The following is a 15,534-nucleotide window of genomic DNA, read 5'->3' as shown; positions in this document are numbered from 1 at the left end:
TTATTGGCATATAGTTGCTCGCAGCAGCCACTAATTATCCTTTGAATTTCTGTGGTATCAGTTGTAATGTGTCCTTCTTCATTTCTGATTTTGTTTATTTGGGTCTTCTCTCTTTTTTCCTCTGTTAGTCTGGCTAAAGGTTTGTCCATTTTGTTTATCTTAAAAAAAAAAAAAAAAACCTGTTTCATTGATCTTTTGTATTGTTTTCTATCTATCTTAAAGTCAATAACTCTTAGATTTGCTCTTTTGAGTCTATTTTCTAGATCTTGTAGGTGTGCTTCACTGTTTTTTATTTGTTTTTCTTTTGTTTGCTCTTTGCATTTTCAAATGGCCTCTTGAAGGTCACTAATTCTTTCTTCTGCTTGATCTATTCTGCTCTTAAGTGACACTGATGCATTCTTCAGTATTTAATCACATTTTTCAACACCAGAATATCTGTTTGATTATTTTTAATTATTTCAATCTCTTTGTTAAATTTACCATAGAATTCAGAATTCCTTCTCTGTGTTATATAGAATTTCATTGAGTTTCCTCAAAAGAGCAATTTTGAATTTTCTATCTGAAAGGTCACATCTGTTTCTCAAGCATTGGTCCCTGGTGCCTTATTTAGTTCCTTTGGAGAAGTCATGTTTTCCTGGATGATCCTGATGCTTATAGATGGTCTTTGGTGTCTTGGCATTGAAGAGTTAGGTATTTATTGCAGTCTCGGCTTGTTGTGCCCATCCTTCTTGGGAAGGTTTCCCAGGTATTCAAAGGGACTTGGGCCCCAAGCCCAATAATGCTGTTTTTTGCAGACTCATAGAGGTACCACTTTGGTGGTCTTTGATAAGATCCAGAATAATTCTCTGGATCACCAGAGACTCTTATTCTTTTCCCTTATTTTCTCCCAGACAAATGGAGTCTCTTTCTCTCTCTCTGCTGAGCTGCCTGGAACTGGGGTTGTGGTGATGCAAACACCCCTGTGGTTACCACCACTGGTTCTGTACAGTGTCAGACCTGAAGCCAGAACAGCATTGGGTCTTACCCAAGGCCCACTGTAACCACTACTTAGCTACTATTGCCTATGTTCACTCAAGGTCCTAGGGCTCTACAATCACCAGATGGCAAAGCCAGCCAGGTTTGGGTCCTTCTCTTCAAGGTGGTAAGTTCCCCTAGGCCCTGAGCAGATCCACAGGTGCTATCTGGGGGCTATGGATTGGAGTCAAACACCTTAGAAATTTGCCTAATGTTCTATTCTACTGTGGCTAAGCTGGCTCTCAAACTACAACATAAAGTCCTTTCTGCTCTTCCCTCCCCTTTCCACAGGCAGAAGAGCCCCTCCCTGTGGGATCTACCACCACTGGCCCACAAGGGGGTTCTGTCAGGCCACTGCAATGTTCACTGAAAGCCCAAGATTTCTTCTGTCAGTTTGTGGTGAATGCTGCCAGGCCTGTGACTCACCTCTCAGGGAAATAGGCTCCCCTCTGGCCCAGGGCAGGTACAGAAATGCTAAGCTTATACTAACTTTGTACTCAGGGACTCCATGAGCCTGTTGCTCTAACCCACTGTGACTGAGCTGACATCTAAGGTGCAAGACAAAGTCATGTTAGTTTTCCGTCTGTTTTTCTCAAACAGAAGCAGTCTTTCATCATAGCCGCCACAGGTGGGAATGTGCTGAGTTGCCCGTGAAGCCTGCACATCTCAGAGCCCAAAGCCCTACAGCATAGTTTCTGGGTATCACTGCTGGTTATTCAGTGCCCAGGGGGCCTTTATTCAGCAGGTGATTAATCCTGCAGGACTGAGTCCTTCCTTTCAAGTCAGCAACTTCCTTTTGGCTCGTGTTTGTCTAGAAATATGCCAGAGCTAGGGCCTGGAATGGAGGCTTCATGACTCTGCCTAGTTCCCTCTCCTACTGTGGCTGAGCTGGTATCCAAGATGCAAGACAAAGCCCTTTTTACTCTTTCCTCTCCTCCCCTTAAACAGAAGGAAGGAGACACTTTAATTGCAGTGAGTTGTACTGTCTGGGGTTGGAGGAGGAGTGGTACAAGCACTTCTTTAGCCATGCCATCTGATATCTCCTTAGGTCATGTGCCACCCTAGTCCTCTGGCTCTGAGCCCAGCCCAGCACTAGGTGCTGCCTAGGAGTTGTAGTCTTTGTGTCCTTTCCAGTTTACCTAGGACTCCAGAGCACTTTGTCCCACTGTGGCATGGCTTGCTAAGAAACTTAAGTTCTGACTGATGGAATGGGTGATTCCTCTACGGCTAAATCTGGTCCAAATGCTCCCTCCATATCCAGGCACTGGCCGAGCCCAGCACAGCTTTGCTCTCTGCTATGACAGGACAACACTGAGTTCAATATAAAGTTCCCCAATCACTGCGCTCTTCCTCTCCCAAATGCACAGACTTTCCATGTTGAACAACTGTTGGTGGGGGATAGGAGAAGGATGGCACTGGTGATTCAAGACTGTCTCTCCAACCCTCCTCAATGTCACTTCCAATCATATGAAGTTAAAACCAGGTACTGTGTTTGCTCACCTGATTTTTGGGTCTTGTGATAGTGCTTTTCAGTGTGCAGATAGCTGGTAAAATTTGGTATTCCTGTGAAGATATGAATGATGTAGGTATTCCACCATCTGGCTTTGTCCCCTCACAGGTATCTTTTTGACATACTGATTTCATATCCTTTGATACTCGGTAGTAGAACTACTGAATCATATGGTAGTTCCATTTTAATTTTTGGCGGGTACCTCCATATTGTTTTCATTAAATACTGACTGTATTAGTTTACATTGCAATCAATAGTGTACCAGGGTTCCCTTTTCTCCATGTCCTTGCCATCTCATATTATTTTTTGCCTTTTGATAAGAGCCATTCTAACAGTTGTGAGGTAATATCCTATTTCATCATTTTGAAGCATTCCTATTTTTTGATAAATATCCTTTAAGATAAAAATTTCCTAAATACTGCTTGTGTCCCACAAATGCTTGCATCATTTTCATTTGTCATTCAATCCTAATATTTCCTAATATCTCAATTATTTCACTTATAATCAAAAGTTATTTCACAGTATTTTAGCTAAGTTCTAGGAATTTAAAAACTATCTTTGCAAAACTGCTTTATAAGTTTATTGAATAATATTCAGAGAAAATGATTTATCTGGGATTTATTGAGGTTTACTTTTTAACGAGTTTCTGTTACCAGTTATTTTTGTAAAGTTATGTTGTGTTAAAAATAATTTATATTCTTTGCTTTAATGGTATGTAATTTTATATTGAGATACACAAAAAGATATATACACAAAATATAGCATAGTTGAGTCACACAATAAATTTGACATTATTCAAACCTTCGAAGTCATTGCTAATTTTTTTTTGGGGGAGGGGCTGATTATTGATTTCTGTTAGAGATATGTTAAAACCTCCAACTAAAATTGTTTATTTATTTCTTTCTATAACCCTGCCAGTTGTTGCTTCCTATCTTTAGAAGCTCTTTATATGTTAAGGAACAAATTTGTCCATGATCATTACACCCAGGTATTTTTATTAGTTTTTATAATGCCTTAGGGCAAATTTGAAAAAGTACTGCTTCTTTACAGAAATGGCCTTATGAGCATACAATTGAGCAAAATTCTAGCTACAGTTTGGCCCTTTCTTGGCTTTTGGTCCAGTCTTTGTGCAAAGTACAGACTGTCTAATTCAAAGTGGTAGTAATGGTTATATATTTTGAATTCAGTAATTTTTCCTAGAACATATATTTCTTTGTCCTTTATGACACTTTTGACATTGCATTCATTTTTTTCTTCTGATTGAAATTGGGATCTTACTTTCCTTTTAGCTGATATATAGTTATTATATTTTTTCATGCCTTTGTTTTCATATTCTCTGTGTTCTTTTAAGGACATTGCTTATGAGTGATATGTTAGTGGATCTTATTTTAGGCATGATAAGGTTACTTGTATTTTAAAAATGTTACTTCTCTCTATAATTTATCAATGATGCCTTTTTTTAAGCTAACATTTTTGCCCTAGATTGTCTAGTTACACACTTCTGTTTCATCATGGAATAAACACTTTATGTTTGAGCTCCTGTTATGATGGGCTTTCTATCATATGAAACATAATCTGATCTAAAACAGTAGATACCTAAAAAGATAGATATTCCTATCTTCTATGGGCTGTTCAAATGTTCTTTACCTGATAAAAGTAAAGTGTGATATAATATGAAACACATTTGGTCTTTGTCTTGAGTTCCTAAAACCATTGGAATTTCTTAAGTGATAGAGTGTCTTTTGTTACTGATCCCCTCTGATAACTTCTGAGTTTATGCTAATGATTGCTAAGGGCGGGTCCCCTGGATATCCTCTTGATGGGACCAGTCTACAGAGAGACCAAGTGATTACAGGGCTGGAACTTTCAGCCCCACCTACTGACCTACAGAAAGAGGGTTGAGGGCTGGAGATTAAACTCTATAGAAACTTTTGAACAAGATTTGATGAGCTTCCATGTTGCCCAAATCTCATCCTACGCATTTCTTCATCTGCATTTTTAAAAATGTCTTTTATAATAAACTGGTAAACATAATTAAAGTGTTTAACTGAGTTCTGTGAGCTGTCCAAGTAAACTATCAAATTAAGGAGAGGGGCTATGGAAACTCCAATTTATAACTGGATAGGTCACAATCTGGGACTTGCAATTGGCATTTGAAGTAGGGGACAGTCTTGTGGGACTAAGCCTTTAACCCTTTAACATGTGAAATCTGATACAATTTCGAGTATAGTGTCAGAATTGAACTGAATTATAGGATTCTTAGGTGCTATCTGCTGGCAAGTTGCTTGGTGTGGGAAAAAATCCCCACAAATCTGGTCACAAAGGTGTTCTGTGTTGAGTAGAGTGTACAAAGAACAAAAACATTGTTGTTTTTCCTCGTACATAGGCATTCTTTTATTTTCCTAGAGGATGGTAGGGTTCAGTTTATTAAAGTTACAAATTTAAAACTAGTTCTTAAACTTTAAATTTCAGATTACACATGTTATTATATTGATAAGTGTACCACAGTTAAGTACTTTAAAAAAAATGTTTAATAATTTTGGTCCCATTTATAAACTTTGTTAATTCAACATCTTCAAACATTTTAAACCATGTTCATCAACTTAATATATCAGATATTCTTTTTAATTTCTGCAATTGTCTAAGTTACATAAATCTTATTTTAGTGGCTTATATCCTTCAAACATAATAAATCTAAAGCTCTCTTAGACATTCCGATATTCTGTGTAAAATTAAGACTCAATTAAAATTCTTAGTCAAATACTCAATTATTGATTTAAAATAGGACGTATAAGTGTGTCATTCTAACTGGTCAAAATTTCTTAAACATTCCAAGTATGTACAATGTAAATTATGCACATATTTCTTGTTAGCTTCACCTATTATTTCCATGATTCTTATTCTATTAAGCTTGTCTGTACTTAACTGGGTTAATCAGAGATTTCTAGTAAGCGTTAAGACTGCTAGCTGCAGATTTTCTGAGCCATTCATCCCACTGCACATGCTTTTAAAAATTATTATTCTCACCGGTAAACCCAGCACGTTGGGAGGCCAAGGCAGGCAGATCACCAGGTCAGGAGATCAAGACCATCCTGGCCAACATGGTGAAACCCCATCTCTATTAAAATACAAAAAATTAGCTGGGCATGGTGGTGTGGGCCTGTAATCCCAGCTACTTGGGAGGCTGAGGAAGGGGACTCGCTTGAACCCAGGAGGCGGAGGCTACAGTAAGCCAAGGTCGCAACACTGCACTCCAGCCTGGGGACAGAACAAGACTCTGTCTCAAAAAAAAAAAAAAAACAAAGAAAAAAATTATTATTATTCTGATATTTGTTACTAATTTTAAACATCAGTCAAATTTTCATTTTTTCCTATATATTAAATTACCAATTATCTATATCATTCATGAGTATAATTAGTTGGTTCTACCTAGATATACTCACATCAATATGTGATTGAAAACTGGTTCTTCTGAGTTATTTTGAACTCTTAAAATAAAATAACATATAGGTTGTCTAAAATTACAAAATAAGTCATATTTCATTTTACTCTTGTTATGCAGGTTATTGTATAGCATCTTGTTTTTCCTTGAATAGCATTTTGTTTTTCCTTAAATAAATAAAACCATCTTGTTTTTCCTTAAATTCTTTTTCCACAAGAATCTCTTATCTTTAGAGATTAATGATATGTGATAAATAGGTCTATAATGCCATTGTGATGGTTCACATTAGGTGTCAACTTGAAAGGAATGAAAGATGCCTAGGCTGGTAAAGTATCGTTTCTAGGTGTGTCTGTAAGGATGTTGCCAGAGGAGACTGACATTTGAATATGTGGACTGGGAGAGGGAGACCCATCCAATCCACCATCCAGTCAGCTGCCAATGTAGCTAGAACAAAGCAGGTGTAGAAGGTGGGATAACCTTGCTTGCTAAGTTTTCTGGCTTCTTTCTTTTTCCTGTGCTGGTTGACTCCTTTCACTCCTCCTGCCCTTGGATACCCAACTCCAGGTTCTTTGGCCTTTGGACTCTGGAACTTGCACCGGTGGCTTGCTGGTGGCTCTCAGGCCTTTGACCACAGACTGAAGGCTGCACTGTCAGCTTCCCTGGTTTTAAGGCTTTCAAAATGGACTCACACTCAGACTGAGCCACTACTGGCTTCTCCCTTCCCCAGCTTGCAGAAGTCCTATGGTGGGACTTTGTCTTATAATAACATGAGCCAATTCCCCCTAATAACTCCCTTTCATATATACATATATCCTATTAGTTTTGTCCCTCTGAGTAATACAGCCACCCTACAAATAAAATGAGTAGTCTATCTTACCTTTGTGGAGGAGGGACACTGGGAGACCATGATCTAGTCCTTCCTATAACATCTACTCGATGAGGAGACCCTGATGGTGAACAATGGTTTGATGACATTACTTGTTCTGGCACTGACAATGTTGAGCTTTGAAGATCTCGACCATCACGTCGATAATCTAAAGGTATAAAAATAATAAATATTATAGTTATATATATACACTAAGTCCTTTGTATCTTTTGTACTTTACTCAAAAACAAAATGTTGGTGAAGTTGAAAGACTTCTAATATATTAAAGTATAAAGGATAAATCATAATATTATGACAAAACATTTTATGAATACATAAATTAAAAAGGAATGACAGATATCCAAATATTTAAATAGTTACTATATCTAAGGCATTGTGCTGGGTAAAGCTTTTATATAAACTTAGACTAAAATTTTACATACAGTTAATCATCTCCAATAAAAGACTCAAATTTATTCTAAAAATATTTTCATCTCTTCAATGACCTAGAAAAGCTTCAAATAATTCTTAACAATTGTTATTTAAAATTATTAAGCTCATAAAAAACTCCTAAACATTAAGATCATTTCTTTAAGTGATGAAAGTTTTAGAAAACATCCCGAATACCATTTGTAGTACATGTGTAAATGGCTTTTGCTTTTTTTTTTTTTTTTTTTTAATGAGATGGAGGTCTCACTATGTTGCTTAGGCTAGCCTCAAATGACCCTTCCACCTCAGCCTCCCAAGTAGCTGGAACCACAGGCCCATGCCACTGCACCCGGCTACCATTTTTCTTACAGTATATGACAGGGCTGATATACAGTAGAAGTTTGAGAATAAAAATACGACAAATCAGAGGAAAGTAACAGCCCAATGATTTGACACATTTACACAAAGAATATTAGAAGAGATACTATCTAAAAGAGTACTAGAAAGCAATTGGTATTGTGGACAGATGGAAGGAAAGTAGAAGGACTTCTAAGTTGGTAGAAAAACAACAGTTCAATGTGGGGCAGCAGTATGGAAATGAGCAGGAAAAGTAAGTTTGACTCAAGTTGTAGATATCTAAAACATCATGAGGTTGGTAATGGAAAGAGCCTGAAAATTTCTGAGCAGGAAGTAATATTATCACCACTACCACCATTATCTTCCCCATACTCTTTGTGGCTATTATTAATTGATGTTTTACTATGTGCTAGGAACCCTGCTATGCACTTTAAAAAAGTGTTCTGTTATGACATTTGTTTCAGAAATAACTCAGAAACAACTGTTCATATGTGATATTTCCTATCCTGATAATGTTTTACAGTATTATCTCACATTAGATTCCCTAGAAACAAGGATTCACATGCACATAGATAAATGAAGTAGTGTCCTCAGGAAAAAGAAGAAGAGCAGAATAGGGTAAGAAAAAAGGGAAGAAACTAAGCAATGATGTATTCTCAGTCTGATCCAATTGTATGCTCTGAAACATGAACAATTGCCCAGGGTTGGTCTGACTTCGAGGTAAGAGGCCTGGATTTCTGTACTCCTGTGCTAGTCACTCACTGGCTAAAGACTGCCAGTGGAGAGTCGGCAAAGTGTTTAACCTTATGGATGAGGTGGTTTCCATTTGACCAGGCAATTCTCCAGAGAGAGGGACAGCTGTGAGTTGTTAACAACCAACACTCCCCGTAACTGGATGAGTAAACGAGCTGGTAAATGGGATATGGGTGGAACATCAACAGTGTCCACTACAACTTCCAAATAATTGCAGCTGAATGTAAAGTACACTAACACAGCGGGATGCAGCAAACCAGAGAAATACAGAACTGCACACAATGCCCATTCATCCCAAGAATCTCATGTTCCTCCTTTTGGCTGTTTGGTCACAAACTCTGTCTTAGATACATGTACTGAGTGAGTCTTTACTGGTGTTTGTGGATAGTCCCCTTGAGTTCATAACTTTGCAGACTTATCCTTCTTTCCATCTAGATATACTACTTTCATCTAGATACCTTCATTTTATTTTAGACTCCTATTATATAGTAAATATTTTTATTGCTTAAAATTTAACATGACTTTTTAATTGTGTTATTTTAATTTTTATTCTTCAGTTTTCAAAGCTGCATGAGTTTTGAATGGTCTTTCCTAACCTTTTTTTTTCCAGAGCTCTGTTGTTTTTAGTCCATGATTTTGCACAGCACAAGGTTTTCCCAGGAACACATACACTATATAATAGAAAACAACTCTGCCAAGAAGATATTACCTCCATTTTCATTTGAGAAAACAGAGGTAAAAAATCTAAATTAAGTGTCAAATACCAGGGTTGAGACTTAAAAGAAGATATTTCTGACTCCAGTGCTCTCACTGTGTCCCAATACTACATTCTGCTCTGATGATGGAAGAAATACTTTAGGAAGATGAAGCTGACATCAGTATACAATTCATACTGAAGCTTAGAGAGATTGCAACAAGATTAATTGTTCTTATAAAACTTAGAACAGTATTGTCCAACAGAACTCTAAAATGATGGAATGTTCTTCTATCAGTGCTGTCCAATTTGGTAGCCACTAGACATACATGACTATTGAGCATTTGAAATCTGGATGGTATAATGAGAATCTAAAATTTAAACATGTTTATTTTAAGTTCATTTAAATAACCACATACAGCTAGTGGCTATATATACTATACATTTAGTAAAATAGAACAAGAAAAAGGAAAATCAAAATACCAGAAGAGGAGGACATTTTGTAATTTTATATAGGGTGGTTAGACTAGATAACACAAATTGAGAAGGTGACATTTCAGAAAGAATTGAATGAGATGTTTTTCCAAGCTGATACACACAGAGAGAAGGGTTCCAAGACAAGTGAAAAGGCCCCAAGGTAGCAGTGCATCTCACATGTTCACAGAACAGCAAGGAGGATAGGGTGCTTAGAGTGGAGCAAGTGATGAAGAGCAGATATTGGAGACATTTGGAGGGAAGAGGGAAGATTATGTAGAGGCTTGTACATTATTGCAAACATTTTGGCATTTAATCTGAGTGATTTTAACCCATTAGCGGGTTTTAAGCAGAAATTGTGCATGTTTTAACTTTTGCTTAAGGCTAGACAAGGTAGTAAATCATACATGCAATAACAGCAGCTTGAACTAGGATAATAATGGAGATTATGGAAGTGGATGTATTTTGAAGGCATAGCAATAAAGACAATTTTGTGAAAGATTTGAGAGACAAGAGAGAAAAAGAAGAGACAAGAACAAATCTAAAATTCTGACTCAAGGAGAAGAATGAAGTTATCAAATGACATGGTTTGGTGGAAAGGATCAAAAGTTTAGTTTTGGACATGTTAAGCTGGAGATATCTACTACATTTCCAAGTGAAGATGTCAGGTGGGCAGTAAACTATAAAAATTTAAAGAAAAAATAAGTAGAATTGACTGGAGATGTACATTTGGGAGTTTTAGCATATAGATAACTATTTAAAGGCATGGGACTTTAAACAGACTTGAGATCACTACAAGAAGGAGTAAGATAGAGGAAAGATCCAAGAATCGAGTTCAGGCCATGCCAACATGAATCAATTACATTTTGTGACTAGATAAAAAAGCAAAAAAAGAGCAACAATTAATGCACCTTAACTTTTTAATTTAGCCTATTAGGAAGTCAAGAGTATGCTACTGGCTGGCCATGGTGGCTCATGCCTGTAATTCCAGCACTTTGGGAGGCCAAGGTGGGAAGATCCCTTAAGGTCAGGAGTTCAAGACCAGACTGGCCAAATGGTGAAATCCCATCTCTACTAAAAATACAAAATTAGCTGGGAATGGTGGCACGTGCCTGTAATGCCAGCTACTGAGGAGGCTGAGGCAGAAGAATTGCTTGAACACAGGAGGTGGAGGTTGCGGTGAGCCAAGATCACACCACTACACTCCAGCCTGGACCACAGAGCAAGACTCTGTCTCAAAAGGAAAAACAAAAAACAAAAAAACAAAAAAACTATACTACTAAGATAAGAGTAAGAAACGTTTATTGAGGTTGACTAGTTTGGAGAAGGGGAATGAGGGTAGTTTCAGTTGCATAGGTCAAATATTAAATATGTTGAAAAGAATCTTGAGAAAGATGTTAGGACTGTTGCTAAACATTTGAAAGTCATTTATAAAAAGATCATCATTATAACCCAAGGAAAGATTACATACATAGATAGAAAAGAAGTCTGGTTATTGACTTTAAGAGATACTACTGAGAAAAGGAGAAGTTACTTCAAGAACTCAAATGATGCAGTCACATGGAGATTAAAAATAAATATACAAATATCTCTCCAAAATTAGACATAATTAAATCCTCAACCTTTTCAATGGGAAAGAAATTATTTACATTTGTATGTATTGTTTCAGGTCACAGTAGAAAATAATTCTAAAATTTTACATGACTAGATTTGGTATTTTATCTATATGTAGTCTATTCAAGTTGTGAAGTGCATCAATAGGTTAAAAGGGATGGTCTATAACTATTCCCATTCCTGTTGCTCAGTATACTGTCAGGGCAAACTCCATGCCTAGAATTGCTTACTTGGGAAAAATTTCCATATCAAAGTTTCAACTTACTTTAAAAAATATTAACAATGCAAATGTCAAAGTTACTTCTGACTTAAAAAGACTTGGTATCAGAATAAGCCAAATAAAGAACACATGGAGGAACTTCTAGTTTCTAAGAAGCTTGTAATGTTTTCACTCTGTCCTAACAACAAATAAAAAGCTGAACAGACTGAAAAAGCAACAAATTTTCTTGGATCTGTAAAAGAGGGATGACACAGGGCAAACAACTGCCCCCAAGATTGAAGAGACAGACAGGTGAAAACAGGGAGTCACAGCTTTTGGAGAAGATACTCATGAGGTGAAAGCAGTGTGGGAACCAGTGCCAGAGTAGGAAAACTTGACCTTCAAATGACAAATTGCTAGAGGATCAGTTAAGAACAAGTCTGAGAGTTATAAGCTCCACGGGAACCCAGTCATTGAGGTCTCCTACAATATTGTTAGACTTACCTCTAGGAACTCCACCAGGTTCCCACAGTAAATATTGAAGAAAAATCTCCTCTTGTTTCCGGGAGGGAGAGGGAAACAGGAACCATTTTGAAATACTCCAGAATGCTCTGCTTTACTTAACAAGACCTTCCCTCAGGGGAAACTAATTAACTAAAGCCTAACCAACCTGGGAGAAGGGAAATACCCAAATCTAGTCCACTCTTGCCTTCCACACAGGAGAAGGAAACAATTCCAGCCCACTCTAACCATCTTGTTCCACCTAAGGGAGGAGGGAAAAAATGAGAACCACTTGTAATTTTCACAATCCGCAGGTTCACTAAGACTGAGACCTAATTATAGGAATATAGAATGCTTCCCTTTCCCCACCTTACCAGCACATTACTAAAGGCTTATTTACATCAATTTCTTTTAACCAGCACATCATGTCTGCCTATCGATAAAAAGTTATCAAGAAAAAACAATTACAGGCTGGGGATGGTGGCTCACCATTTTGGAAGGCTAAGGCAGGTAGATTACTTGAGGCCAGGAGTTGAAGACCGGTCTGGGCAACATGGAGAAAACCTGTCTCTATTAAAAAATACGAAAACTAACTGGACATGATGGTGCACACCTATGGTCCCAGCTAGTAAGGAGGCTGAAGCGGGGAGACTCACTTGAGCCTGGGAGGCAGAGGTTGCAGTGAGTTGGGATAGTGCCACTGCCCTCCATCCTGGGTGACAGAGTGAGCCCTTGTCAAAAAAAGAAACAGAGAAAGAGAGAGAGAGAGAGAAAGGAAGGAAGGAAGGAAGGAAGGAAGGAAGGAAGGAAGGAAGGAAGGAAGGAAGGAAGGAAGGGAGAAAGAATTACATACCAAAAGGCAAAAAAACAATTTGGGTAAAAAGAGCAAGTGTCAGAATCAGATATAGCAGGAATGCTGGATTTATAAGACTGAGAATTTAAAACCACTATGATTAATATATGAAGGGCTCTAATAAACAAAGTGGACAGCTTGCAGGAACAGATGAGCAATGTAAGCAGAAAGACAGAAATTCTAAGAGCTAAAAAGAAATGCCAGAGATAAAAGAAATACCTGTAATAGAAACGAAGAATGCCTTTGATGGGCTTATTAGTAGACTGAACGTAGCTGAGAAAAGAATCTCTGAACTTGAGGATATGTCAATAAAAACTTCAAAAATTGAAAAGCAAAGAGAATAAGGACTGAAAAAATAACAGAAAAGAACATTCAAGAATTGTAGAACAACTACACAAAGTATAACATATTTGTAATGAGAATACCAGATAGAGAAGAAAGAGAGAAAGAAACAGAAGATTTGAAAGAATAATGATTGAAAATTTCCCCAAATTAATGTCAGGAACCAAGCCACAGACCACAGATCGAGGGAGCTCAGAGAACACCAAGCAGGACAAATGCAAAATAATAACAACAACAGAGAGAAAAAAGAAAAACTATTGAAAGAAGACAGAGAAAAAGAACAAAACACTCCTCTATAGAAGAACAAAGATAAGAATTACAAATAATTTTTCTAGAGAAGCTACGCAAGTAAGAAGAGAGCGGAGTGAAATATTTAAAGGCTTGGGAGAAAAAAACCACCAACCTAGAATCCTATGACCTGTGAAATTATCCTTCAAAAGTGAAGGAGAAAGAGACTTTCACAGACAAACAAAAATTTGGAATTTGTTGCCAGTAGAACAATATTACAAGAAATATTAAACTGATTTTTTTTAGAGAGAAGGAAAAAGACATAGATCAGAATTTCAAAGCTACATATTGAAAGAAAGAACACTGAAGAAGGAATAAATGAAAGTAAAATTGAAAACTTTTATTTTTCTTATTCTTAATTTATCTAACAGATAAGAATTTATTCAAAGTAATAATAGCAACAATGTATTCAATTATGTATGCTTAAATTTAAGTCAAATGAATGACAGCAATGATACAGGAAGTGGGAGGAAGAAATTGGGATTTTCTAAGTATATGATACTAACACTACCTATGAAGAATTATTTGAAAGCGGACTTGTATTAATTGCAAATGGCTACTACAAACTCTAGAATACCTACCCAAAAAAAGGTAAGGAAAAGAAGTATAACTGATATGCCAAGGAAGGAAAGACAACAGAATCATATGAAATCCTCAATTAAAAAAAAAATGAAAAAGAATAGAAGACAAAAATAAACAAAGAAAAACAGTAACAAAAACAGTAGATATTAATCCAACTATATCAATAATCATTTTAAATGTAACTCACTTAAACGCACTAACTAAAAGAGACTGTCAGAGTCAATTAAAAAAAGAGGCTCAACTATATAGGAAACCCACTTTAAATGAAAACAATCATATAAATTAAATGGATGGAAAAAAAAAGTACTATGGTAATACTAATCAAAAGAAGTCAGGAGTAGGCAGGGCATGATAATCCCAGCACTTTGGGAGGCTGAGGTGGGCAGATCACCTAAGGTCAGAAGTTTGAGACCAGCTTGGCCAACATGGTGAAACCTCATCTCTACTAAAAATGCAAAAATTAGCCAGATGTGGTGGCACATGCCTGTAGTCTCAGCTACTCAGGAGGCTGAGATGGGAGAATTGCTTGAACCCAGGAGGTGGAATCTGCAGTGTGCTGAGATTGTGCCACTGCATTCCAGCCGGGGGCCTAAGTGACACAGCCAGAGCCAGACTCTGTTTAAAAAAAAAAAAAAAAAAAAAAAAAAAAGGCAGGAGTAGGAAGAAAGCAGAAGCAGGTACACTAATTTTAGACAAAGCTGACATGACAGCAAAAAAGTTATCAGGGATAAAGAAGGACATTCCATAAAGATAAAGGAGCCAATTCTTCAAGAAGACATAACAATTCATAATGTGTATACCTCTAACAAGAAGAATATCAAAATATGTCAGGCAAAAACTGATAGAAGTACATAGAGAAATAGGAGAATCCATCATTATAGTTGGAGATTACCACACGCCTCTGTCAAAAATGAACAGATCCGCTTTAGCCTGATACGCAGAGGTTGCAGTAAGCCAAGATTGCACCACTGCATTCCAGCCTGGGTGATAGAGCCAGACCCTGTCTCAAAAAGCAAAACAAACAGGCTGGACATAGTGGCTCATGCTTGTAATCCCAGCACTGTGGGAGGCCGAGGCTGGTGGATTACGTGAGGTCAGGAGTTCGAGACCCACCTGACCAAAATGGAGAAATCCTGTCTCTACTAAAAATACAAAAAAAAAAAAAAAATTAGCCAGGCGTGGTGGCGCATGCCTGTAATCCCAGCTACTTGGGAGGCTGAGGCAGGAGAATCACTTGAACCTGGGAGGTGGAGGTTGCAGTGAGCTGAGATCACACTGTTGCACTCCAGCCTGGACAACAAGAGTGAAACTCTATCTCAAAACAAACAAACAAACAAAAAAACAGATCAAGCAGGCAGAAAATCAGTAAGAAGATAAGTGAACTCAAAAACACCATCAACTGGATATAATCAACATTTATGGACTACTTCATCAAAAATTAGCAGCATATACATTCTTCTTAAGTTCACCTGGAACATTCACTAAAATAGAGCATATTCTGGGTTATAAAACACACCTTAGCAAATTAATTTTTAAAACATACAATGCTGCTCTGAGTCTACAATGACAATAAATTAGAAAGCAGTAACAGAAACACAACTGCAAAATCCCCAAGTA

The 15,534-nt window shown here is 37.2% G+C and overlaps 1 protein-coding gene across 22 annotated transcripts in view; it reads right to left on the bottom strand.

Moving 5' to 3' along the window:
• The window catches only part of RIMS2 (regulating synaptic membrane exocytosis 2), a 775,110-nt gene that overhangs the window by 283,851 nt on the left and 475,725 nt on the right, over positions 1–15,534 (bottom strand). For all 22 annotated transcript variants that reach the window (XM_031935886.1, XM_031935888.1, XM_031935883.1 and 19 more), the window contains one exon: positions 6,844–7,000. In XM_031935886.1, the coding sequence (XP_031791746.1) occupies positions 6,844–7,000 (157 nt within the window). The remainder of the gene's footprint in view (positions 1–6,843; positions 7,001–15,534) is intronic.

This window comes from Piliocolobus tephrosceles, chromosome 7 (assembly GCF_002776525.5).
Source record: "Piliocolobus tephrosceles isolate RC106 chromosome 7, ASM277652v3, whole genome shotgun sequence".
In the NCBI taxonomy this organism is placed as follows: Eukaryota; Metazoa; Chordata; class Mammalia; order Primates; family Cercopithecidae; genus Piliocolobus; species Piliocolobus tephrosceles.
Note: the sequence above shows the minus strand (reverse complement) of the source record. Positions and strands in the feature narration are given on the sequence as shown.